General features: G+C 44.3%; 3 protein-coding genes across 4 annotated transcripts; 1 reads left to right on the forward strand and 2 right to left on the reverse strand.

Annotated features, from left to right (window-relative positions):
• Positions 1-13: 13 nt before the first annotated feature.
• On the forward strand, positions 14-11,370 carry ago3b (argonaute RISC catalytic component 3b). Of its 2 annotated transcripts, none has more exons than XM_076011765.1 (20): positions 14-178; positions 382-674; positions 2,901-3,075; positions 3,404-3,524; positions 3,780-3,988; positions 4,142-4,278; positions 4,436-4,570; positions 5,461-5,548; positions 5,642-5,789; positions 5,994-6,113; positions 6,201-6,323; positions 6,669-6,802; positions 7,137-7,321; positions 7,464-7,623; positions 7,987-8,077; positions 8,225-8,419; positions 9,399-9,533; positions 9,636-9,737; positions 9,907-10,106; positions 10,865-11,370. In XM_076011765.1, exons 2-20 carry the CDS (start codon positions 656-658, stop codon positions 10,971-10,973), a joined length of 2,586 nt encoding a protein of 861 aa, XP_075867880.1. In that variant the 5' UTR covers positions 14-178; positions 382-655; the 3' UTR covers positions 10,974-11,370. The 2 variants fall into 2 exon arrangements, with proteins under 2 accessions (XP_075867880.1, XP_075867879.1); XM_076011764.1 differs by having other exon boundaries at positions 17-178; positions 6,201-6,344.
• A 6,397-nt stretch (positions 11,371-17,767) lies between these two features.
• Positions 17,768-20,584, reverse strand: LOC142877294 (free fatty acid receptor 3-like). Its single transcript, XM_076011773.1, has 2 exons — positions 20,331-20,584; positions 17,768-18,945 (listed from the first exon to the last, which is right to left on the reverse strand). Exon 2 carries the CDS (start codon positions 18,913-18,915, stop codon positions 17,932-17,934), a length of 984 nt encoding a protein of 327 aa, XP_075867888.1. The 5' UTR covers positions 18,916-18,945; positions 20,331-20,584; the 3' UTR covers positions 17,768-17,931.
• Positions 20,585-22,367: 1,783 nt separating this feature from the next.
• LOC142877201 (free fatty acid receptor 3) lies at positions 22,368-24,364 on the reverse strand. Its single transcript, XM_076011631.1, has one exon. It carries the CDS (start codon positions 24,258-24,260, stop codon positions 23,259-23,261), a length of 1,002 nt encoding a protein of 333 aa, XP_075867746.1. The 5' UTR covers positions 24,261-24,364; the 3' UTR covers positions 22,368-23,258.
• Between the last annotated feature and the right edge of the window lie 1,101 nt (positions 24,365-25,465).

Raw genomic sequence — 25,465 nt, forward strand, 5'->3', positions numbered from 1 at the left:
CACTCTACCATTCCACTGGAAGCCGAGAGTGCGGTGTACGAGCTGATTTGACACCGGTTTCTAGCCGATAATGAGGAGGAGGACGTCGGGGCACTGAACTCCCCGTATTTGTTTTATATCGTAGAGGACCGAATTGATTCGTTTGCCATTGGGCCAAACGAATTTAACTACTGTCTGGGTGAGCGAACATTTCTTTCAAGCGCATCGACTTGCCACCAAGTTGCTACTTTTCTTCGGCTAAAGCTAACTGTCGCTGTTAGCTTTCTCCTCTGTTACGCCGCTAAAGACTTGTCAGTTAAATTTAAACCAACACCGTATTCGGACCATGACAAACACTTTTACTCGTCGAACATTTTCGCCATTGGTTCGTTCTTCTTACAGGGCACAAGGGTAAAGAACTCCGGCGGGGCGGAAGCGGAGGCCGTGTGTACAACTTTGAGCTGTCAGTTGCGGTAAGGCAGGTCGGGGGAGAAGAGTTCCAGCGGAGGGGGGAACCCCGAGCGGCCCGATCCCACATCAGCAACACAAGCCAGTGCGCGAGAGTGAGCCGCGAAGCCGGGGACTGACGAGTCGAACCAGCGGCGTAGCAGGTTTTGACCAGCGCAGGGGAGAAGTAGTCACTTGGAGCCGGGTCATCCGGGCAGAGACCTCATGAATGGAAATCGGAACAACAGGTGGGAGCAACTGCCACGCTTCTCTGTGCTAACTAATGTGACGCTCATGTTCTCGAGTTCGTGTTTGAAGAACCGGGGGCACGTCTGATCTTCTTTCCCCCTTTAGCACTCGAGAGGTCAACGTTTGAACCTCTTTTACCCGCATCAGCTCCAACAGGTGTTCTCTTAATAATCCGTCGCCTTCTTGCGAGAGGGTTCCTCTTTGGGTCTTTTAACGGTCAGTTTTGCGCTCGTGTTTGCGTGTGTCCGTCTCAAGCAGGTTTCACGGGTTACTTTGTTGGCGACGTCATTGTTTGTCGGCTGTCAGAGGCAGATGGTGATCCTGTCAGGTGCGTCTGAAGTCTTGAATGAGGTTGTCTGCCTGGCTTTCAGGGAGGTGTGTGTTTGGCTACTTTAATGTGAAAGGTAGTTGAATAATGTCCAATAGTATTCAATTTGTTGCTGCCTGAGATCAATTCAAATCTGCTGCTGAGCATGGCAGGACAGTGGTCAATTGACTTTGTTGCTTTGTTGTTGATATCTGAGCCGGGGCTTGTATTTTATGGGTGCTGTGACTGAGTGGGCGGCCCGTTGTCTTTTTAACCTTTGAAGAAATAATTTAGTTTCATGTCACAACTATGTGTCATGTCAGTTAAAGTAAGGCACATCACCAAGTCAGAAATGGCATCAGGGGAATCCCCCAATGTTGACCGTCTCCGCTACTCAAAGTGGGCTCATGCTGGTTTTGAGGCATCATGGGCAGCTTAATGTGTCATCAGTTTCCCCCATTGTTGTTCAGTTAATGTTTGTGGTGTTGGATTAATAGAATGGCAGAACATGCTAGGTGTTTTTTTTTCTGACTTGTTCTTTAGGTGCTCATTTATATGTTACATCTTTTGACACTGTGATCGTGGTGAAATAATATTATTATTATTATTATTATTATTATTAATAATAATAATAATAATAATAATAATAATAATAATAATAATCAGTTACCTTTACTAAAATTCAAAGCTGGTTAGTAAATTCTGCGAATGCGGTTCTTACAATCCTCACACAAATATTGACTGAAACAACTGTAGGAATGTATTTTTGTTACAGTTTTTTTTTTTTTTTTTTTTTTTTTGGTCTCAGGTGCACACGGAGACAAATTAGTATCCACCTGTTTTGCCTCCTCAGCAAGGTATGCTTTTAGTTGCCATGGAGAAGTTTTTCGCCGCACAGGTGCCATCATCATGGGAACGGCACAGGGGAAGCTGTGACCTGGGGGCACGTCAGCAGGGAGTTGCATTCTTCCATTTCAAAGACGGCTTGGGAGAGCCAGTTCAGGGTCAAAGCAGGCAGCTCCCTGTCAGCCAAAACAGTTCAAGACTGTGTGGCTGTCCTGCTGAACCAGTTTCATGGCCTGATTCATGATTACTGTATTTATTTTTCTCATTTGTTGTTATTCTTGTCCTCCCATTACTACACGCCACATCTTTCTCTAGTAAAACAGCTTGTGCGTGTGTTTCTGTGTGTCCTCTGACTCATGTTTGTGGAAAGTGTGTGGTTGTGTAATGTAATTTTTTTGTCGCCCAGTTCTTTCCAGTTGGCATTTGTGAAAATTGGTGTCAGGTTTGTGTGCTGTCTCACCCACCCACCCACCTCTCCACTCCTGCAAAGGCCAGAACATTGGCTAGAATTCTGTATGCTTTTCACAATTAGGAGGTTGATGATCAGGTATGATTAGAGTGAAGCTGGAAATAGGTCATCCAACCCCCCATCTTTTTCCTCTCAATTTTGTCAGTTAGTGTGAAGCAATATTTTTATCAATCCGAACCATCTTCAGTCCCGGTACCCTCCAGCGGCCTTTTTCCTCCGATGTACCACTTCCTTCCTACACTTGTTTCGTTCTCACAGCAAGTTCTTCTTGACTGTGTGACTGTCGGTGTAATAGAAAGTTGAGGTTGAGTCCTGGTTGGATAGTCTACCAAAAATCTAAAAGTGACTTGCTTCTTCAGAACTGAGCATCAAGTCCAAATGAAAATTGGAAACATAACCAACATATATATTTATACTTATACTTCTCTTGTTTCGTATAGAGCTGACTGCTGTACTTTACTGTTAAAGGTACAGACAGAACGATAAACAATGACCTGAGTTAAAACTGAAGCTAATTGAATATTGTCTAGAAATGTGACTTTTTGGAGTATTTCAAGATCATTTTGTCTGTTTAACAGATGTGTTTTTGTGTGTGCGTCATAGAAGGAGATGTTGGAGCCCCAGCCCTGTTTACGTTGCCACGGCGACCTGGCTATGGCACCATCGGGAAGCCCATCAAGCTTTTGGCCAACTGCTTCCAGGTGGAAATCCCCAAGATTGATGTCTACCTGTATGAGGTGGACATCAAACCGGATCGATGTCCTCGCCGGGTCAATAGGTAACACATAGGCTTTAACTGTTTGTTTGTTTTTTTGTTTTCTTTGTCTTGCTCTCATCAGCTAGAACGTGACTCTATAAGAGAGCAAGAGCTGATGCCATTTTTACCTTAGGCCCTGTTTGCACTTGGTAATGCGATCACAAATGGCACGCTCGAGACGCATGTTAATGCTACGTGCGAACAGATGCTTCGAGATCCGTTCTCGTGATCCAATCCCCCAAAACAGTTACAAGTGACCAAGTGCAAACAGGGCCTCAGATTCCGTTAGTTGTTAGATGGAACCTAGTTGTATTGAATGGTATTTTTCCTCTTCTGATGCTCTTTGCAGGGAGGTGGTGGACTCTATGGTCAAACATTTCAAGGTGACCATCTTTGGTGACTGTCTGCCTGTTTATGATGGGAAGAAAAGCCTGTACACTGCAAACCCACTTCCTGTGGCCTCTGGTGGGGTAAGGTTTTACAGTAAATTTTAGATCTTTCTTTTCAGCTTAACTTTAGACGCTCGAACCACAGAAAGACTTGCTTTTATCGTGGGAAAAATAAACTGTTGGGGATCTGCATAATAAAAAAACAATTCTGTTTTGATTTTTTTGAAAGTGACTCAGACTTCAAAATAAAAAAACATTCCCTGGTCAACCTTTTAAAGCTTCTTCACACAAACTTCATTCAGTTAAACCTCTCAAACCTGTAAACCTACATTGTAGGTGGATCTGGATGTCACCCTGCCAGGTGACGGTGGGAAGGACCGCCCATTCAAGGTCACCATCAGGTTCGTGTCATTGGTCAGCTGGCACATGTTACACGAAGCTCTGACTGGGCGCGTCATGTCTGAGCCAGTTGACCTGGAGAAACCAATCAGCACTAACCCCGTGCACGCTGTGGACGTTGTCCTTCGCCACCTGCCCTCCATGAAGTAAGCTTTATGTCTTGGTCACAGTAATAATAAATAAATAAAAAAAAAAAAATTATATTTGACATTTAAGATTTACAAAATGTGTTTTTTCAGATTATCATGACTGTTTCATGAAAATACTGATTTAGACACATCTCAATTCCTCCTGAACAGGTACACACCTGTTGGACGATCGTTCTTTTCTTCCCCAGAGGGCTACGACCACCCACTGGGTGGAGGAAGAGAGGTTTGGTTTGGCTTCCATCAGTCAGTTCGACCAGCCATGTGGAAGATGATGCTCAATATTGATGGTAAGAACTGAGCCCTTAAAAAACTGCAAACTTGCAGAGAAACTGTGTTAAATTAAAATGAAATTACTCTTCAATCAATTTTTTTTGCCTTGTGTTATTGTGTTATTATTGTGTTATGCTTTCATCACAACTTGTGTTTTGTCCCGTGTTCTTTCAGTGTCAGCCACAGCTTTTTACAAAGCCCAGCCTGTCATCCAGTTTATGTGCGAGGTCCTGGACATTCACAACATTGACGAACAGCCCCGCCCCCTTGCTGACTCGCACAGGGTCAAATTCACCAAAGAGATCAAAGGTTTGTCTTTGTGTTTTATTAAATGGAATGAAACTTTTTTCCACGACTCTTTTTGCTGGGAATTATTTTGTCATGATTAGTGTTGTTAAAAAAACCCAGCAAAAAACAAATTATTATATGCAAGTGTCTTATTATGGTCGCCAGTGTTAATAATCCCATGCATTGAACCCTGCGGCCTGTACAACAGTGCGGCTAATCTAGGGTTTTTTACATTTTACGGCCACTAGGGGACCTTCTCAACCTATGGATTTTTGGGTGGGCTCAGGAAAGAGTGAGACAGGCAGTTCGCGCGAACAACGAAAGCAAAAGTGGAACCAAATACAGAACGAGAGCAAGACAGTTTGCGCAAAGGAAGTTTTCATGCACAAACCCTCATTGTGGAAAACAAACGAAGAATTGCACATGATGCAGCTTTTAAGTTAAAGGCAGTTGATCTGGCTGTCAAAGAAGGAAATAGAGAAATACTCATCGTTTCTATATCACTAGAAAAGGGTGAACACAGAACAAGTCAATCAAATAATGTTTCTGAGCATGGCGCGCTCGCGCTCTCGTCTGTATGTTCTCTTGTCTTTATGCGCTACGTCTTTGTGAGCTCCGGTGCGTCGCTGCCTCGAGCTCTGGTCCGGCTCCATACCAATTAACCGAGGTGAGCAGCGGGACCCTGCAAACAGGATCCGCAGTGCGAGTCCAAAGTCGCAGGCTCGCAGCCACCGAACCGATCCGTTCCGCGGACCCGTTTCCTGACGAAACACCTGCGGCTTATAGTCCAGTGCGGCTTCTATATGTACACATTTGTTTTTCCCCCTAAATTTAGCTGGTGTGGCTTATATTCAGGTGCGCTTTATAGTCCGCAAATTACGGTACTTATAATTCCTCACTGATTTTCACAGGCCTGAAAGTGGAAGTGACCCACTGTGGAACCATGCGTAGGAAGTACAGAGTGTGCAATGTAACGCGCCGCCCCGCCAGCCTGCAAACGTATGTTTTCTGCATATCATTCCAGCAACAGCCTCTCAGAGCCGCCACTGTCTCATGTTTACCAGAGATTCCTGTTATATGCCGACTCTGCAGGTTTCCGTTGCAGCTTGAGAACGGCCAGACAGTTGAGCGCACAGTAGCCCAGTACTTCAGAGAGAAGTACAACCTGCAACTGAAGTACCCTCACCTGCCCTGCCTGCAGGTTGGCCAGGAACAGAAGCACACCTACCTGCCGCTGGAGGTGAGGCCAAATACAGCCGAGGCAGTAACCAAGTTTTACTCTTTCTCGCACATAAAAAAAATGCTTTTCTGGGTGTCTCATATGATCGCAGTAAATGAATCTATTGATGGTGAAATGCATGTGTTTTCATCCAGTTACATAAAGAGAGCTTGAATTGTAGTTTAGTCTTTACTCAGAAGTGATTTACCAGAGGTGTCTTTCTAGGTGTGCAACGTGGTGGCTGGCCAGCGCTGCATCAAAAAGCTAACGGACAACCAAACGTCAACCATGATCAAAGCAACGGCCCGCTCGGCACCAGACAGGCAGGAGGAGATCAGCAGGCTGGTGGGTACCAGCGCGGCCCACGGCACAGAATGCCTGGAGTGTCGCCCTTTCGTTTTCCACGGTTTGTAACACTTCTGTGTCTGGCAGGTGAGGAGCGCGAATTACGAGGCCGACCCGTTTGTCCAGGAGTTTCAGTTCCGCGTGCGCGACGAGATGGCACAAGTGACGGGCCGAGTCCTGCCGGCCCCCATGCTGCAATATGGCGGCAGGGTTAGCTCTGAGCAATTCATGGTACCTTGCCTTTAAATCACGCTCCATACGCATGAGTGGTTGTTTACATATCTATGTGCATGTTTGTATGAAGGGTTGTGCTTCGTCACATGCCTTTGACTGTTAGTGATCTTATAAAGTGTCTGTTTTAGTTGAACATTTTCTCTGTCTTTCATTAGTTATTTTAACAAATTGTCTATCTATCTATCTATCTATCTATCTATCTAAAGTTTATCTTGATAATCACAATTGGCTACCTGAATACTTTGTGCGCGTGTGTGTCCTCGCACTGTATGACCGCGCAACTGCCAGCTCCAGCAGATCAACCCTGCACTGTCATTGCAGAACCGCACGGTGGCCACACCCAGCCACGGGGTGTGGGACATGAGGGGGAAGCAGTTTCACACAGGGGTGGAGATCAAAATGTGGGCCATCGCTTGTTTTGCCACACAGAGGCAGTGCAGGGAAGAGATCCTCAAGTGAGTACACGACAAATAATACACTAATGTTTCTTTTGCATGTGAGGTAGAAAAAAAATTCCAGAGAGAGAAAACGATTGAAGAGACTTCTGACGTATCCGCATGTTTGTTTGTTTGAGTAGATATCGACAATTAAATATTACTTTTTATGACAGTTATTACTTGAATTTAAAATGGTGATAAGTGGACACCTTTGTCTGCAGGGAGGCAAACATAGAATACAATGTGACATTGGTCTGTCAGAAATTATATTAAATATCTATTGCACTCCTTTTGAAATTAAAATGTATATCAAATGTTAATGCATACTAATGCCCTCATTCGTCATGCTCAGGACCTTTACTGACCAGCTGCGGAAGATCTCCAAGGATGCCGGGATGCCAATACAAGGCCAGCCGTGTTTCTGCAAATATGCTCAGGGAGCCGACAGCGTGGAGCCCATGTTCAGACACCTGAAGAACACCTACGGCGGGCTGCAGCTCATCATCGTCATCCTGCCTGGGAAGACGCCTGTTTACGGTACCAAAATAGCAGCAACAGTTGTAGAAAAAGTCATGCGACATTGTCACCTGTGCTGTTAAAACAGTGCACAATGATTAAATCAACTTTCTTTGGGAATGATGATGTAGTTTGGGAATTTTTCACAAATTCTGACCCACAGCTGAGGTGAAGCGGGTCGGCGACACCCTCCTGGGCATGGCCACTCAGTGTGTGCAGGTGAAGAACGTGGTGAAGACCTCCCCCCAGACCCTCTCCAACCTCTGCCTCAAGATCAACGTCAAACTGGGGGGCATCAACAACATCCTGGTCCCGCACCAACGGTACCTAATGCACCAAATGAGTGTTTTATGCAGCCATTAGCTTAATAGATAGATGCACTTTGTTGATCCCAAATTGGGAAACTACACTGTTGCAGAACTTAAAAAATAGTAAAGAAACAAAACAAAACAAATAACGACACAGTAGTTACAAAAACACTCAAATGAATCTATGTACAACAAACAACCAAAGCATATGTGCAAAAGACAGTCAAATTGTGCACAGGCAGGGATAAGCAAGGTTTTCTAAACAGTTAGTGCATAATTTTCCATTGCCTCCAGGAAAATTAATCTCTATTACCGCTTCAAGAACTACCCGATGCTATGTGAATGATCTGAATGTGTTCTCCTGCCACATGCATCCAGGCCCTCTGTGTTCCAGCAGCCTGTCATCTTTCTCGGGGCAGACGTCACTCACCCTCCAGCAGGAGATGGGAAAAAGCCGTCCATTGCAGCGGTGAGACCCGGAGACATTTCTTTTTTAGCGTATATTTTCTCAGTATCAGAGCTGAGCTGTGGCTTGGCAGAGCAGTACAAATGATTACCTGGTGCAAAGTTAGAATTGTGAATGATGATCTCCCACGTTTTTGCTCGCTTGCAACAGGTGGTGGGCAGCATGGACGCCCATCCCAGCAGGTACTGCGCCACAGTGCGGGTGCAGCGGCCCAGGCATGAGGTCATCGAGGACTTGGCCTCAATGGTGCGAGAGCTTTTGATCCAGTTCTACAAGTCTACCCGCTACAAACCCACCAGGATCATCTTCTACAGGGACGGCGTGTCAGAGGGACAGTTCAGACAGGTGACTTGCTTACATCTCATGGCATCACTCTGTCATTTGAATTTGAATTTATTTATTTCCTTTTTGCGTACGTTCCGAACCACTTTGTCTAGGGGGAAATGGTTAGCAACAAAAATGGGACCACCAAACAAGTTCTGCGAACACGTTTCAAAATTAAGATGTTTTTAATGGTTTTAACAAAGAATAATTACAACACACAACAACAACAGACGAAGGGCAGCGGGTGGCGCCAAATCAATAACTTAATATAAACAAATTATACTTATTGAGACAGACACAACCGTCCCGAAAAAGGGACGCCACCCATAAACCTAAACAGAAAAGGTTACAGAAAACATGGGGAAACTAAACCCCAAAGAAAACCCAAAACTAAACCTAGAGCCCAAAAATCCCAACACACAAATACATAAACACGAGGGTCAAAACAGGGTAAGGGTACGAGTGCTGCACATAGGTAACACACACATGGGAATCGAATAGGGCAAGGGTACGAGTGCCGAGTGCTTCCTAGTACAAACACGGGAGTCGAATAGGGTAACGAGTGCTGCACGTAGAAACAAACGGGACGAGTGCTGCACGTATCGAACATTAACGCGGGCTAACAGCCACAATCAGACTGCGCCCCCGAGTTCCGGAACACGGACGCTTTTATCAGCGGGGACTCCCAATTGCGCAGGTGGCGGCGATCAGCAAATCACGGTGGGCGGAGGCAGGAACTCCCCAGTTGATGACACTGATGCCGCTGTTGTTCGGGGAACCACCCGGCAAACGGAGTTGGGAGACACACATACACACACACACGCACCAACATACGTACGGCAAAGACGGCGGCCGTAACAGCGTATCTGTGAAATACCAAATGTTTAAATGATTGTCTTACAAAGTTCACTCAAGCTAATTCCGCTGAGTTCTAGGGAGATCTTGCAGGTTTCACTTCATTCATGTTAAGTTTGTCTGACTACACCTTCATTTTCTACAGGTGCTGTACTATGAGCTGCTGGCCATCAGGGAAGCCTGCATCAGCCTGGAGAAGGACTATCAGCCAGGGATCACCTACATTGTCGTGCAGAAGCGCCATCACACACGCCTGTTCTGTGCCGATCGCAATGAGCGGGTGAGTGAATGAGCCGTCTGGAGTCTTTGAATATTCAATATTCTTTTGAATATTTGCAACATTAATTAATCTGGGAGACTCACGTTCTGCTTCCTCCCTCAGGTTGGACGAAGTGGAAACATTCCTGCTGGCACCACAGTGGACACAGACATCACACATCCCTACGAGTTTGACTTTTACCTCTGCAGTCACGCTGGAATCCAGGTGAACCTTCAAACAAAGCCATTCACATTTGTTGCAATGCTGCAAATGTGCTTCAAGTGTTTCAAAGGATGTTTAATCTTCTTCAACCACAAGGAGCCACTGTCATCTGCTTGCTTCACTGTGTTTCATCCTCCCTGATTCACCTTGATTTCCTCCCCTGCCCCTGCAGGGAACCAGTCGTCCGTCCCACTACCACGTCCTGTGGGACGACAACTGCTTCACCGGCGACGAGTTCCAGCTCCTCACCTACCAGCTGTGCCACACCTACGTCCGCTGCACGCGCTCCGTCTCCATCCCCGCACCGGCCTACTATGCCCACCTAGTGGCCTTCCGCGCTCGCTACCACCTGGTGGACAAGGAGCATGACAGGTGTGTGTGTGTGTGTGTGTGTGTGTGTGTGTGTGTGTGTGTGTGTGTGTGTGTGTGTGTGTGTGTGTGTGTGTGTGTGTGTGTGTGTGTGTGTGTGTGTGAGACCTCACAGCACGGCACATTGTGTTACATTTATGTTTGCAAGGAAGAGACGTTGGTCTTCATTAAAACCAAACGGAAATGCAGCACACATTTTTATGTGTGTGCTGAACACGTTGCCAGTCATTTAAAAATCAGCTGTTAAATTTGTGCAAATTCAGCCAGTCGGAACCTCTTTGTGTGACAAACATAGAACGGATGTACTGTGATAAGCATGCATTACATAGCAACAGCAGTCATGTGACTTCCCTCCGTTTCCACCTGTCAAGTTAAACTAAATTCAGTTTATTTATTTATATAGGAGAGATGTTCCAGATGTACCAGATCAAGTTCAAGCTGCAGTCCTACATTTAATGATGACAAAAAATACATAGAAGGATGGATGGATGGATAGATAGATAGAAAGATAGGTGGGTGGGTGGATGGATAGATAGTGATAAACTTTCAGGGCTTATATAAAGTATTTACACATAAACATCGGACGAAGACTGTGGAATCGTTGTCACGCTGCATTAATATTATAAATAGTGGCTGCACTGTATTAATTACGTCAGTCGGTGCTCAAGTGTTGATGGCGTGTTTGCGGTTGTTTGCCAGGGAATGAAATTAAGCTGCGGCCCTTTCATTCTTTTCTTTCCTGCTCCTCATCATGGTCCCAGTGCGGAGGGCAGCCACGTCTCAGGGCAGAGCAACGGCAGGGACCCCCAGGCGCTGGCCAAGGCCGTTCAGATCCACCACGACACACTGAGGACCATGTACTTCGCCTGAACGCCACCCTCCCTCCTCGCCGCTCGGCACCACCCAGCCCCCACACAGCCGAAGTTCTCCGCCGGGAGGAGCGACCCCACCCGACCCACCCAACTGCACTGCTACAGCTTTTGGTCAGTAGACAGGGCGGCGGCGGCGGCTGCGTCCAGGATGTAAAGGATGCGGAGGAGAGGAGGGACGGCTGCTTTATGCAAATGGTAACAGCGGGCCGCTTCGTGTCCCACCAGCTCGCGCCGCCCTCCACCCGCCTGAGTCTCCTCACACTGTATTTAGAGCCTGTAGCCACATCCACGCCTTCTAGTTTCACAGTAATATTGCTTTTGTGTGTGTTTTTAAAAGCATGGAGGAGCAACAGGGAATACATAGACTAGTGGTGTTTCTGTTAGTTCCTTTTTTTTTTTTTTTTTTTTTTAAAAGGTGGTCACAAAGCAGAAAAAATAAGGACCTGACATGCTCCATAGCCTTATATTGAGCCTAATGTTGCAGTTTTGTTGTAGATTTTTAATGTTTTTTTTTTTTTAAATTTGTTTGTTGTTGGGTTTTCAGTTTGTCGAGATAACGGTATGTTTTATTTTTGTAAATGGCTTTGGCAGAAGCTCGGCAGCGTGCGCTCTTAAACAGCAGGCTGCACAAGCACCAGGTCCCTTTAACCAACACAGACACTGAATGAAATCTTAATTATTATTATTATTATTATTGGTGTTATTTTTAAACAAAGCCACATACAGCCATCCTTGGAGGTGTTCAGTGTTGCTCGATGCCTTACTGCGCGGTGCATAAAAGGAGGACTTGGTCTAATCACGATGCCACGTCCACAGAAGTGGACAACGTTCTGTCTCCAGCTCGGTACAAAGTGCGACACCAAACTTTCTGTGTTTTTACTTTTTACTCACTATTTATGATATGAAATTCTAATTTAAATGAATTAATGTTTAAGGCCGAGGATGTGGACGGTGTGCGTCACAAACCTTTAGATTTAGCAACTTTTCTTTTCCCCCTTGGTTTTGGATGAGAGGAGCAGGTGGGTTCAGTTTAGACAGACAGAGAGAGAGAGAGAGAGGCAGAGAGAGAGAGAGAGAGAGAGAGACCAGTGATTTGTTAAAATCGTGGTTGGAGTGAGTCTTGGCAAGTGATTATGGTGCATAAATTCAGGAATGTGAAGTATTCGGCATTCAGTTGAATGTGCGTGTGCGCAAGGGTGTGTGACAGTTGTCTGGGGGAGATTAAACTAAGTGCCTGTCGAGGTTGAAGAGCTGCAATCAGTTTTAATTTGTGACCATTTTAAGTCCCTCTGCCGTCTCCTAATTGTTGATTCTGCCATAAAATCTGCTTTTATGAGGGCAATCATGTACATTTGTTGACACGATGGCGGAGGTGTTAATCAAGTCGTATAATTTATCTTTCCGAGTGTTTACGTTGCTACTGTGCGCAGCGCCATTATATTTCTCTGTTTCTTTGTGTTGTTCGTGCTAGCTGCACGCAGCTCCACACCTGCAGGCTTTCCGTCAGGACAGCTCGCAACAACACCCATTTCTGTGCCAGCGTACGTTCTAAGGTAAAGGAGCAGTCATGTTAGAGAGTGCAGAGGCGAACTTCATAAAATGCCCACTGAATTTACGTTTTTGAAAGCAAAAAAAAAAAAATCGCAATCGCGCCCATTGGTTTGAGAGACAGACGTCAGAATCGTTCCCGGTTTCCTCACATTCACTTTGCTTCGTTTGTCCTAAAGTCTGGCCTGCACTTCTCCAAAAATCTAATCCTTGTATTTAAAATTACATCTTTCTTTTCATATTTTAATGATTTTCCTCATAAACATAAAATGTCCAAAAATTCAAAGATTTATCATATTTATTATTTAATTGTGTTTCAGCACCTTTCTGAGATGGTACTTTAATTAACATTTTATTAAGAGTGAATTAATTTTTCATTTACAATCAAGCACATATTCCTGCTACTTTTAGAATGGCTGGTCAGTGAACGCTTTCTAAATCTAAGTAATAAAACAACGGTTACCTTATATTTTGGATCTCTGACCAGTGTCTCCAGACGTGTCTGCCGATGCCCAGCCCTATTTATTTCTCCACTAGTTTAGGCGTCAGGTTTCATCACTTGGACCAAACCACAGTGCCTGGACAGCTGGGCAGAGGGAGGGAGGGCGGCGGACCCTCCGACCTTCTTACAGCATCGTGCTGGTCGGCTCTGCGCCTCTCGCTGTGCCGGCCGCACGTCACCACAACCAAATTGAAGCTGCTATGGAAACCCCCCCCCCCACACACACACACACACACATATATTTAATAATTTATCAGATACATATAGGCATTTATTAATACAGAGAGACTTAGAGCATATGGTATTTAACTGCACTGTTTAAGGGTTGGACAGAGTTTTGATGTCTGGACTCGACCTAATAACCCCCCCACCCCCACCCCCCACTCCCCGCACCTCCCCCAGTCTTGTTGCGAAGAAGCCGAGTCTTAACGTCAGACATTACCAGCCTTTGCTCTTACTTGAAGACTAGTTGTGGTCCTCGTCAATACTGTAGGTGAAAAGTCCACAGAGAGCCTTACTGAGAGGATTCAGTTTTCCGCTCCAGAAAAGGCCGCAAACGGCCAATTAACCTCTGACCTCTGGAGGCCGTCCCAGAGCGCTGGACATCAGATGCCTTCTCCTCCAAAATAAATATTTTTTTTTAGTGATTAAGGAGTTGAGAGATATATTTATATGTAAAGATAATGATGTGATGTCATGCTCAAACCACTTGTTTTAGCCCCAAACCCTGTTAAAAGCTCGAGTGGAACACGGCGTTTTAGTAACCAGACCTGTCTGCGATCATGTTTCTTTCCTCTCCCCAGTTACAGTAATAATGCAACAGGTTTACTTGCGTGAAAAGCCGAACGATTCTGTCCGCCGTAGGGGTTCGATGCCGTGACGTCTAGCGATCCGAAGAACCGTCAACCCTCCTCGGCAAAAAAGACCCAGGAAGAAGACTTCCTTCCTTCTTTCCTTGCGTCTGCGACTCTTTAATCATCTCAGAATATCAGAGGGCCCTCGGAAGTCGGTGTTATGCAAGACGTCTTGTCGCGCGTGAAAAGACAAACAGAGCGCTCATGTTTGATATTCTTTCTGCACACACATTGAAGGTCCCGTATTATGCCGCCGTTCCGTTCACCGTTGACAGTAGCTAGAAGTGTCCCTGGCCTGTCAGCTTGGTGGCGACGCCTCCAGCCAGGTGTGTGCGTCTCCATCCTGCAGCGGCCTGGATTCTGTGTCCTTCCCAACATCCGTTTTAGCAGAATGCTAATACCGACGGCTAAATATCTTTCCTTGCAGCTCTCTGGATTTTTTTTGCGGATCGTTGCTCGCGCGTGGCTGAGTAGCGTCTGAAAAATCATAATATGGGACCTTTTTTTCATTTTTCATTTTTTATTTTTTTTGGAGGGTTCAACGTTCAAACTTGGAGCAATATGTCTATCGACAGACCGTGCCTTTTCCTGATGGTGCTGATATAATGAGAATAAATTGAATGAATATTAAATATTAACTTACACAAGGGCCACCCGAGGCCCAGTTCTACATTGAGAAGTCTATGTTGATACGTAACAATATTGTATGGTGTGATTGTGAGGTTTTTTTTGTTTTTGATGTTCTTGTTTCTTTTTTTTCTTTTTTTTTTTGGAAAAAGTTTCGGGGGTGTGTATGTGGAAACGTGTTGACAAATGCCAAGAATACAAATATATATATGCAGAAGTGATCCGTGTGTAGCCGACCGGACCAAACGGCCTGTGTGTCGGGCACGTCGGGAGAATGGGCTCTTCAGTGGGCGAGCACTCGCAAGCACAACCCAAAAAACAAACATCTCTCACCGATACAATAAAACGGGAAGAAAACGCTGGCGACTTTGCAGTAGCTCGGGTTAGATGTTGTGTAGCATTATTTATTAGACTTGCGGTTTCTGCGTGAACATGACTCCGGCTCCAGCTGCCTGTAAAAAAAACATTTCTGTTGTTTCCGACGTGGGTCGTGCGTGTGTGTTCGCTCTTGAATGGACGGCAATAACGAGGCGAGAGTCTGTTCCAAAGGTCACTGTTTGATTTTCCTAATGTGAAGTTTTGAGGTTTACAGACTTAAAGATGTCTCTTCTGTTCATTTTTCTTTCCTCCACGAGTGACCCTTTCCCACGTTAAGGGTCCCCCCCACCCTCCTCCCGCCCCAAAATAATAAATTGTTAAAACTTCTGTGTTTGGCTGCGTAACGCACTCAAGAAGTAATATTTCGGTTTCACAGTATATTAATGTCCTTTTTATTGTTTGTTTGCTTGTTGTTGTTTTTATTTCTTTGGCCTGATCATGAAATAATGTCACCTTTAGAGCTAAAAACTGTATGTCAAGACTTGTTTTGTCTTAACACTCATCTGATACTGGTCCTAAGTTGAGCCTTTTTATTTTTTTTTGGTTTATATATTTAATTATTTTGAATAAATACTCTGTGTATGAAATCTCGTTTGTCCATTTTGAACTCAGTGCTGAAGGAAGCGGAGCAGCGTGTGGATCTGAGCGTTGTCGTCGCTGTTTGAAACAGGTGACCGACCGCTGGACTCCATGTCCTCGGTTTGCACTTTGCTCATTCAAAATGAATTTTGTGCATTGTCCTCATCGGACGTTGTCCGTCAATGTAAAGCTGCTGTCGTGCAACGATTAGAGGCTCATCTAATTAGAATCAGGCACAACACTTAGATACTAAAAGCAGAAAAAAAAAAAGCTGAAAACTTTTTTTTTCCAAAAGCAAGCTGATTTTTAAATTTTTTTTTTTTTTGCAATAACAAAAACAAAACTTTTGAGAAGTTGATATTAGTTACATGTTTATTACAAGTTTACATTTTATTTGACTCTCTTAAGAATTTTTTTATACCATTTTTAGCCAATAATTTTTTCTTTTGAAATGTTATCGGACCATATTCATTTAGTCTTGTTGAGATCATACTAAGTACAGTTTGTACCTAATGTCATTTAGGCCAAGTTTGTGATTGATTGTACAGCTGGTGTTGTTTTTCTTCGAAACAACCAACTGGATATTGTTTTGTTTTTTTAGTCAAACACGACAGGCCTTTACACAGTGTGAGTGATGGAATAAACGTCAAGTTAACTCAAGCAACATAAACATAATTTTCTTTTCGACGTCCAGAAGATGAATGCTGCTCGGCAGTACCATTACTCTCCGAGGAACACGAGGAAATTAGATTCATTAGAGCGCTTGTGAGTCACGTTTACACAACAAACCAATCAATTCACGAAGAGTGCCGCTGAACCAACACGCCAGCGGCAGAGTATAGAACTGGACTCTATTAAAACGTTATCTATATATGGACTCGGTACGATCCGGCTGCCTCCGCTGTTATTGACAGGAAATGGCCAGCGAGCCGTTATCAGTCACTTCCTGTTTGACATGGCCGGACCTCAGAGCCGTACATACATTATTGCAGGATGTGCAATCTATGTTTGGACTTATTTAAACTGTTTATAACTCCATATTGGTTTGGGGTTGCAGCCCCTGGCTTCCTGCCTCGGCAGCACAACATCCACTTCTTTTCTTTTTTTTTCTTCTCTAGAAAATTCCCACCTTCCATCAAGCAGACTCTTCATTACACAGAAGGATGTTTAACCTGCATTGCCTGTTTTGTGTGTTTGTGTTCTTATGAAACAATTAGCCCACTGACCAAGTAAGTATTGACATTTCAGCCATTTACTACTCAATGCTATGCAGATGAAGACTGGTAAAAAAAAAAATTAAAAATGTGAAGTCGCACAAACAATTAACAATAGAAAAAAGGGACAAAACGTGTCCATACAACTCTTGTGATGCCTTTCGCAGTGTCTTGATGCAGAGGGCAAAAGTATTCACATTTTGTATGTAGGTAAAAGTATAGATAATTGTGTAAAAGAAGTACTCTGGTAACAATAAAAGTACTGATTCAACCTCTTTACTCAAATAAAAGTAAGAAAGTACAGGTCCTGAAATGTATTAGAGTAAAAAGTTTGTTTTTTTGCAATTAATGAAACAATACATTGGTTGAGGTACACTGAAATAATTTCCCTCTAACATATGATCCAGTTTTATATTTATCAACACAACAGCATATTTCTATTAGCTCCACTACAAGCAGCAACTATAGTAATAAGTAATTTTCAAAGAATTTGTATCTTGTTTTTGCCAATCTACAGATGTTTGTGTTCAAATATAGGGAGTAAAAGTGGTCAGAAAAAGAAATACTCAAGTACAGATACCTGAAAAATGTACTTATGTACATGAATGAAGTATTTGCCCTTCTTACTTCCCACCTCTGGGGGTATGCAATGAGGTAACATGGATTAGAAATTCTCACTGAAGCCTCCATCTACAAGTCAGTAGCAAATTGGTAGAATGTCATAATTGGGTAAACTATCCCTTGACATAAACTGTTATAATAAACAATATCATAATTCCACTAGCACAACCCTTACCTTCCATTCTAACCAACTGCGGCCAACAACGACCTGCTGCTCGGTGGAAAGGTGACATTGGGTACAGAGCGGGTTTCAACAATGAGCCATCTGAAGACACACGGCTGTATATATTTAGAAATGTGACAGAGTTTATTTTGAGATCATGAGCTACATGAGAGCGAGACTACAAAAAAATTAGCCATAAAACCATATATATAAAAAAAAAACAACCATAAACCGTCACGTGTCAACCCCCGGGGGTTTTTTCCAAAACGATAAAACCTGGAACAAAAAAACAACAACAAAGCACTCCACTGATTCTGGGAGCCATAGTTCAAGGGTGACGAAAAATGTTTCAACTTGTCCGTCAGCCACTGATCGGTTGAGGCAAGATCAATATTTACAAACTCTTAATTGGGTCACAAAGTCAAGTCAGTGATTTTGCGTTTTACACAAACCGCACCAGTTATTACACCTCAAGCCACGGGAGCTTCTTTGTATCTCTCAGCCTTGGGGGTTCTCTGTGGAGGAGGGCCAGGCTGCCCCCAGCACCACAGGGTGTGCAGCTTGGCCACCACGCTGCGGAAGCAGTGGCTCAGCATGCTCCGCACGGCCGTGGACGAGAAGTAGAAGATGAAGGGGTCCAGGCAGGCGTTGAAGGTGCTGGAAAGCAGCGCCACGTTCCTCCACGACTCGCTCTGCAGCCGCACGAAGCCCACCACGTGCGAGGCGTTGTACGGGCCGAAGCAGACGGTGAACACCACCAGCGTGCCCAGCGCCAGGCCGATGGCGCGCAGCCGCCGCCGCCGGCTGATGTTGGGCAGGCGCGACAGGATGAGCACGAAGTTGACGTAGCAGAAGCAGCAGATGGCGAAGGGCACGCAGAAGAGGACGAGGAAGAGCTCCAGGCGCAGCGGCACCAGGATGTACAGCTCGTCCTCGGTGAAGTCCAGGTAGCAGGTGGGCGGCGGCGGGGCGGGGAGGCCCTCGCCCGTGCCGTTGCTGTCGCCGCGGTTCCACTGCACGTAGGGGATGATGTAGACGAAGCTGAGGTTCAGCATGGTCACCAGCCAGAAGGCGGCGCTGGCAGCGGCGGCGTAGCGTGGCCGGCGCCACACCGAGTAGCGGAGCGGGTAGGCCACGCCCAGGTAGCGCTCCACGCTGACGGCGGTGAGCAGCAGCGTGCTGTTGTAGATGGTGAAGTAGAAGACGAAGCCCGTAAAGGGGCAGAGCGGGTAGGGCAGCAGCCAGGCCATGTCGTCTGCCGCCTCCTTCATCTTGAAGGGTAGGAAGGCGAGAAAGACCAGGTCAGACACGGTCAGGTTGAGGAGGAGCACGTCGATGGGCGTGGCCTTCCGCCGCACCTTGCGGCAGAATGTGCAGAAAGCCACGATGTTGGCGGGGACGCCCATCAGGAAGGTGAAGATGTAGACAATGAGCAGCAGTCTGCTGTACAGCATGGCGGCGGACGCTTCCCCCACCGAGGGTCGCTGCAGGCCGAGGGAAAAAGCAGAAAAGGTCTCGGGTTCAACTTCATTTACCTGCAGGTTGAACCTCGACAGATGGACCTCAGGGCTTTGGCTCAAATCCATGGCCGCTACAAGGATTATTCGATTTTTTTAAAATTCTAAATGGTGCCGCTTTAATTGCATCCATCTATCCATCTATCCATCTATCTATCCATCCATCCATCCATCCATCTTTGGCCGGAGGCGGGGTTTACACGCTAGTCAACAGCAAGGCCAAGCATGTTTTCAAGATGAAGATTAATAATTATCAGTGTTACTCAGTTCGAGCTGAGAACATTGTAAGCATTGTGCTCTGTGCTTGCATTATACAAATGCAAAGTCAGTTCAATAACAAACCAAGGAACACTTTAAAATTTGTTACAAATGAGAGATTCATCCAAAAAGAGTCTTTAGATTGCTGAAAAAGGAGGAAAAAAAATGAATCAAATAATATTTTCTCTTTTAAAGGAAGAAGACATGTGGTTGACCCTGAGTGCAGGAGGAAGCAGGTATAGAAGATGGATGGATGTGGATGATGTGGTTGCTGGATTATGGTGATCTGCTTCTAATGAAGACACTGTCCACCACTGGACTCTTTCCTGCCTAATGGAAGTCTCATACATCCCCGCTGGGTGGACGCTTCTCCCAAACAGCCGTTTTCTCCAACATGGAAATCAATTGACTCTCAAGTATAAAGTTCTCCTCTGGCTGGCCCCTTTCTATGACCTTGCATGTGTAAAAATTACAGTCAAAAAAAAAAAAAAAAAAAAAATCAATATAAACAATAATCCCAGCATATTTTACAGATCTCAATTGGAAATATTTGGGTTTACAATATTTAACAGTCACTTTTGTGGTTCCTCTCCAGCACTTCCTGTACAGGTTGTTTGTCCTTGTAATTTCTGGTGTGCAATAATGGAATGCATTGTTTGCCTTGCGTTCCCAGTCGCCTACGCTGTGTATTATTTCATTATGCGCACCTCAGCTGTGAATATGACACTTTGACTTGTCCACTCTGACAACCTCGTAAAATAATAAAACTCACCAAAAACCAAAAAAAGCTAAGTTCAAAAACTATAGATATACTACCACTCAATCTCATGAAAAAAATAGACAGTGCAATTATTATTAGAAAAAAATAATTAAATATTAAAATTGTTATATTGACTAAAAAAAAATTAATGAACAACTTACCAAAAAAAAAATGGGTTTGATTAAGTGTTTGATCGTTGAGATTATTTTTGCTAAATAAAACTTCAACATTTTCAACCCAGCATTCACATGTTTTTGTTGCGGTTTTCAAGTTCAATATGAGACTCAAACACAATTTAAGCAAATATGTAAAATTTTAGTCAAGTCATACATACTTTTAGTTGAGTGAATCTCACTGAGTGACTCAGCAGACGCTCCGTTGCGACGCTGGCTGCATACTTCGCCTCCTGGAAGCCGACTGTTTGATCAGATCGGAGGACTCCGCTTAATAGATGTGTCCCACTGAATACCAGCTATCTTGCCCTCAACGTGGAAAATTTAATAAGCTTCCAGATCCAATCTCTTTTCCCCGCCTCTGTCCAAACACCATCTCCAGGCAACCGCCCAACAGCTCTACGTGATGATGCTGGAAGAGGGCTGTGTGTGTGTGTGTGTGTGTGTGTGTGTGTGTGTGTGTGTGTGTGTGTGTGTGTGTGTGTGTGTCATAGGCCATGAAGTGAGAAAGTGAGGGTCAGATGCATCTGATGCATTTCTTCCATTGCCAGAAAGCAAATCGGGCGCTTGTTCTGCCTGTACTGGCCAGCAGAGGGCGGAGAGTTCTTTAGTTTTAACATCTTGTCCCGAAAGCTGTCTGTTTTGTATGGAAAATGGCCAAACCGTCGAACAATACCAATAATAATGACGCAGACGTACAACAGTTTTTTTTGAAAGGAAATAAACATATAAACAAAGAAATCAGGTGGTTGTTGTTTAATTTCCTCAATGTATTCCTGATGTCTTCATAAATATTAGTAACTATTCTTATTTACATACAAACTGACAACAATATGTGACTATTAATGGAGCCTCCATGTCTAAATTTCCAATAAGTTGATGCACAATACACCATAAAGTGTAGTCTAAAAATAATTTAAAAGTTATTTTACCAAGGAAAAATATGCATATTTTCTTTTTCATTTGAATGAATCCTCTCTAGCTGCGTTTGCATCAATACCAAATTTTTACACTGATTTACCTGTCAGCTGTTAGCAAAGGCGTCCCGGGTGCCAGGTAGCTGAGGACCCAGTCTGTTTCAGTCAGCAGTGCCACCGTGTTCTGGTGGTTTTATGTCATCAACCTCTTTTTTTTAAGTCTGTCTGTCTAAAACGATAAACCTGTGAGTACTCGGTTGCAGAGTGCCAAATGATCCCTGGCTGATCTGTGGACAACAGACACTAAATTTGTGCTGCTGCAGCCCAGACGGGTTTATCAGCTGCTTAATGTGTTTTCAGTGCTGGCATACACAGTTAGATTGCGCTCATGGTCTGTTTATTACTATAGCCTCTTATCGAAACAGACAAAAAGTAGAGTTTTGTTCTTAATATTTAACAATGAAAATATTTTATCTATTGTTTGCAAAATGATAGTTTAGATGTTTGAGGGTTGTTGTTTTGTTTTTGTTTTTTTACATTATTTATTTATTTTAAAATTGTACTACCTCCACAAAGCCGCATTTTGTTAAAGAATGATACAATAGAGGGAATAAGATGTAGTGCAATAACACAAAGAAGACTAATTGGCAACCAGGCCAAATTGTCTTCAAGTGTGAGTGTGTGGTGGATGGAGTGGTGATTTGCCCATTGTGTACCAGCCTTCACCAAGTGACACCCGCCTACAACCATGAGTATAAGGTAATCCCTAATTAAGCAGACTGGTTCCAGAACTTTTATATTATTATGCTGAGTGTTTTTCTTTTTAAGAGAAACAGAAGCACAGTAGTGGACTTTTGGCTACAGAGGCTAATATAGGCACCAGGTGATTGTGGTGGGTCGAAACAGCTTTACAACTCCTCAAACAACTGGACTTATTTTTATGGCTTGTGCAGTAGCACGCAAATTGTACATTACTTTTTCCTCTCGGGACCTTGAAGAGCCAAGGCCTGTAGACCAAGAGCTAAATCAACACGCCCGCGTTGATCAGTTTCTCAGTGGTGCGTGTTAAGTCCGAGGCTCCTTAAGGTGGAGTCAAAGACATCCTGTTTAGGGCACACTTATAATTTTAATCTGGACGAGTGCAGCATCTCATGTTTATTTTAAAAACTGGTCCAACAAGTCCTAACTGTGCTGCGTTAAGGAGTAAAGAATAAGTAGCCAATAATTCACTGCAAAATGGATAGTAAAAGATGGTGTATATCTTAAAATAACAACAACACATTGCTTGACTTGTTTTATTTCCATTATTTTTTATTTTAAATTACTTTTAAAAAAACATTAAAAGAAAAACATGCTGAAAAAATACTGTTTAATTCATTCAATTATGTGATCTCTTGATTTGAAAAAACGCTGATGCCTCCATTTAGACGAGCCATTTGAGTAAGGCAAGTGAATCACCGTCCAACAGGTAAATTATTGAATGAAAGTAAAATCATTGAAGTGAAGTGGATCTGCAAACATTAGCCACACTGACTGATTGCTTAAAACCCAAAATGCTCAATTGCGTCATCACTGGCAGAGACAAGGGCAAAACACAGGCACTCGGTTACGCTTTAACGACATAGCAGTGCTCCAACAACTGTTTTGGTTATCACCTTCTTCTTTATGTATGTAGCAAATAGGGAAGTTGTAACCTGTGATGACGCATTAGGAGTGACTTGAACTGAAATAGAATGGTGTGTTCAATTGCAAATCAGAGCCCAGGGTCATCAAAGTACTATCAAAGGAATTGAAAACGGCCTGCCGAGATTGAAACCAGAGGAACTCGGACAACCTTGAGGTCACACTCCAGTAAGGCTGAGCTGTTTGACAACTGTGTGTTTTTAGGCATTTGGTTGTTTTTTTTTATCGTCCTTAAAAAGTCACATTAAGAACATTTAGTCTGTTTAATGCATGTCTTTTTTGTGCTTTCTAAAGCAGACCATCATGTAGAGTGCTGTCATATCAAAGTATGGGCTAACAATGTTAACAACAGCAGTCACCTTTATCCTGCTCATTGAGAGTTACAAATGGAAAGTTGTCAACTGAATGAAATGTGCCATGAAACTCAAGATACAGTACTTTGACAAGAAGGTATTCTAGGAATCCCTGCAGTCCACACCAACTGTGGCGTTAATCATGAGTCACTTTGGTTCCATGTGCTCCTCCTTGGCTCCTTTCAGACATTGTAGGCAGACCCTTGGTATTTGCAACGGCATTGGCGCTATTCGGTGGATTGCGAAATCCCTCTGTTTGGCTGAACAGGCTTTGCCTGCCACACATTCTCCCCAAGAGTCCTCGCGACGCTGCAGGCGACAACATCAGCATGACCACGGGGTCCAGGAAGACATTACAGGAGCTCATCAACAACGCATACGTCCTCCAGTCAACGCTTGTCTTTTGCACAAACCCAACAATGTGCGAGGCATTGTAGGGCGCGTAGCACACTACGAACACAATCAAGGTGGTCACTGCAACAGTCAACACTCTTCTCTTGCCCAATGGGCGCAAATTCGTGCGCCAGATCAGGATAATGCATCGCACAGTGCAGAACAACGTCATGATGAGAGGCAAAATAAACATCACAATTGCCATCTCCAGGCGTAGCGGCAGCAGAATGTACAGCTGAGAATCGTTAAAGTAGTGAAAGCAGGCCAAGGTATTTCCATCAACCGAGACAAAATGGTCTCCTTTTTCAATCACCAGAACCATAGCGAGGTGAAGGAACACCACGGCCCACAGTGCAACGCTGATGAGGCAGGAAAAGCGGGTGCGGCGGTATCTTTTGTAAATAATTGGGAAGGCAACGCTGAGGTAGCGGCCCACCGTCACTGCTGTGATGAACAGACAGCTGCCGTACAGCGTGGAGAAGAAGCAGAAGCTGTAGATGGGGCAGAGGAGTTCTGGTAGTGTCCAGTCCTGGAGCACGGTCTCCATGGTCTTAATAGGCAACCACATCAAGAGCAACAGGTTGGCTATGCACAGGTTGAAGGCGTAGACCATGTTGGGTGTGATACCTCGCTTGTGGGCCTTGCGCACATACACAAATAGCACCAACAGGTTGGCAGGAAGACCAAGAAGGAAAGTGATGATAAAGATTATGGCAGCGACGTAATGCTGGTAAGACACTTCCATCTCTTCAGTTGCAGACGAGAAGACCGGTGAGACGTGTGGGAAGTCGACAAAACAGCACCACGACCTGCCAGCTTAACGGGACATGGGTAAATCCTCCAGTGGGGTCAGGCTGCAGGCAAAGCAGGCAATCAAAAATAATCACTGGTTGGATGCGGGATCATTTTTAAATCCTGTGGCAAATGATGTCCTTCTCCAGGAGCTGATGAGGTAGCCTAGATCTCAGCAGGTTTCTCCACCCGACAAATTAATCCGATGTCAACCTACGAGGCAGCAAAAAGAAGAAGAAGTGAAAAAAAAAGGAGGCGGTGGCCAGGAGGGGGCACGGCGGGGGCGAGGTGCATACGACATCATCACAGAGCAGCAGATAAGCAGGAAGCGAATCCACTCATGCAGAAGTCGGGGCATTTAGCAGGCACCACGATGCTGTAATTACCTTCTCAGCAGAGGAAAACAGAGTAGTAGCATCTGGGCCTTTAAGTGAAATGATTCAGAAGAATCCTGCGAGTCAGGAAATACATGGCTGTCCGCATTGGGACTGAGGCCATCTGAATGAACTGGAGCGCTGGCAGTAAAGTCATAAATGTGCTGAAGTTGATGGCGGATGAGAAGGGCAGGCTGGGCTGGGCTTTGGCAAACGGTGGACTTGTCTGTGAGATGGAGCCACTTCTCACAGTTTTATGGTAGGAGAATGAGTCGTCCAGTGTGTGCATGTGTCAAGGTGGGCGTGAGCAAAGGATGGTGTCACACAAAAGTTTTTTTTTTATTTTTTTTATTTATTGTTTTTGTGAGGAAGAATTGACCAGAAAATCAGGGTATTGCAGGGGCATTCAATTTGAGCAGGATAACGAGAGTAGATTAGAGACAAGAGACATTACAACATTGATGTTGGATTGTGTTGACCACTGTTGATAACAAATGTGTTTACTTGCCGATACATATATGGATGAAAGGGGGTAAATATTCACTATTTATAACCAAGTATGTTAGCCTTTACTCTGATATATATTATTCAATATATTAGCCACTCTGCTTCATTAGTCAGAAGCGGTATTACGTCAGTGCGCTAGGTGAGCAATAATTCCTGATTGGCACATCATTGTCGGAGTTCAAAGAGAGAAAGTATTTCTTTGGATTACGGTGAAAGCGAATGGCAAACACCTCTTTTACTAACTGTGACAAGTCTGGTGGCGCATCTTTGTTTTCAC

This window comes from Nelusetta ayraudi, unplaced genomic scaffold, assembly GCF_046127955.1.
Source record: "Nelusetta ayraudi isolate G7.1 ecotype Tasmania unplaced genomic scaffold, CSIRO-AGI_Nayr_v1 ptg000135l, whole genome shotgun sequence".
Lineage (NCBI taxonomy): Eukaryota > Metazoa > Chordata > Actinopteri > Tetraodontiformes > Monacanthidae > Nelusetta > Nelusetta ayraudi.

What these genes read in the sequence shown, in the direction of transcription:
- ago3b (XM_076011764.1), top strand. An exon ending in ATTCACCAAAGAGATCAAAG is followed by an intron (nt 4,571 to 5,460) that starts GTTTGTCTTTGT and finishes TGATTTTCACAG; the next exon opens with GCCTGAAAGTGGAAGTGACC. An exon ending in TTAGCTCTGAGCAATTCATG is followed by an intron (nt 6,345 to 6,668) that starts GTACCTTGCCTT and finishes CTGTCATTGCAG; the next exon opens with AACCGCACGGTGGCCACACC.
- LOC142877294 (XM_076011773.1), bottom strand. Translation starts at nt 18,915, where the DNA reads ATGCTGTACAGCAGACTGCTGCTCATTGTCTACATCTTCACCTTCCTG.
- LOC142877201 (XM_076011631.1), bottom strand. Translation starts at nt 24,260, where the DNA reads ATGGAAGTGTCTTACCAGCATTACGTCGCTGCCATAATCTTTATCATC.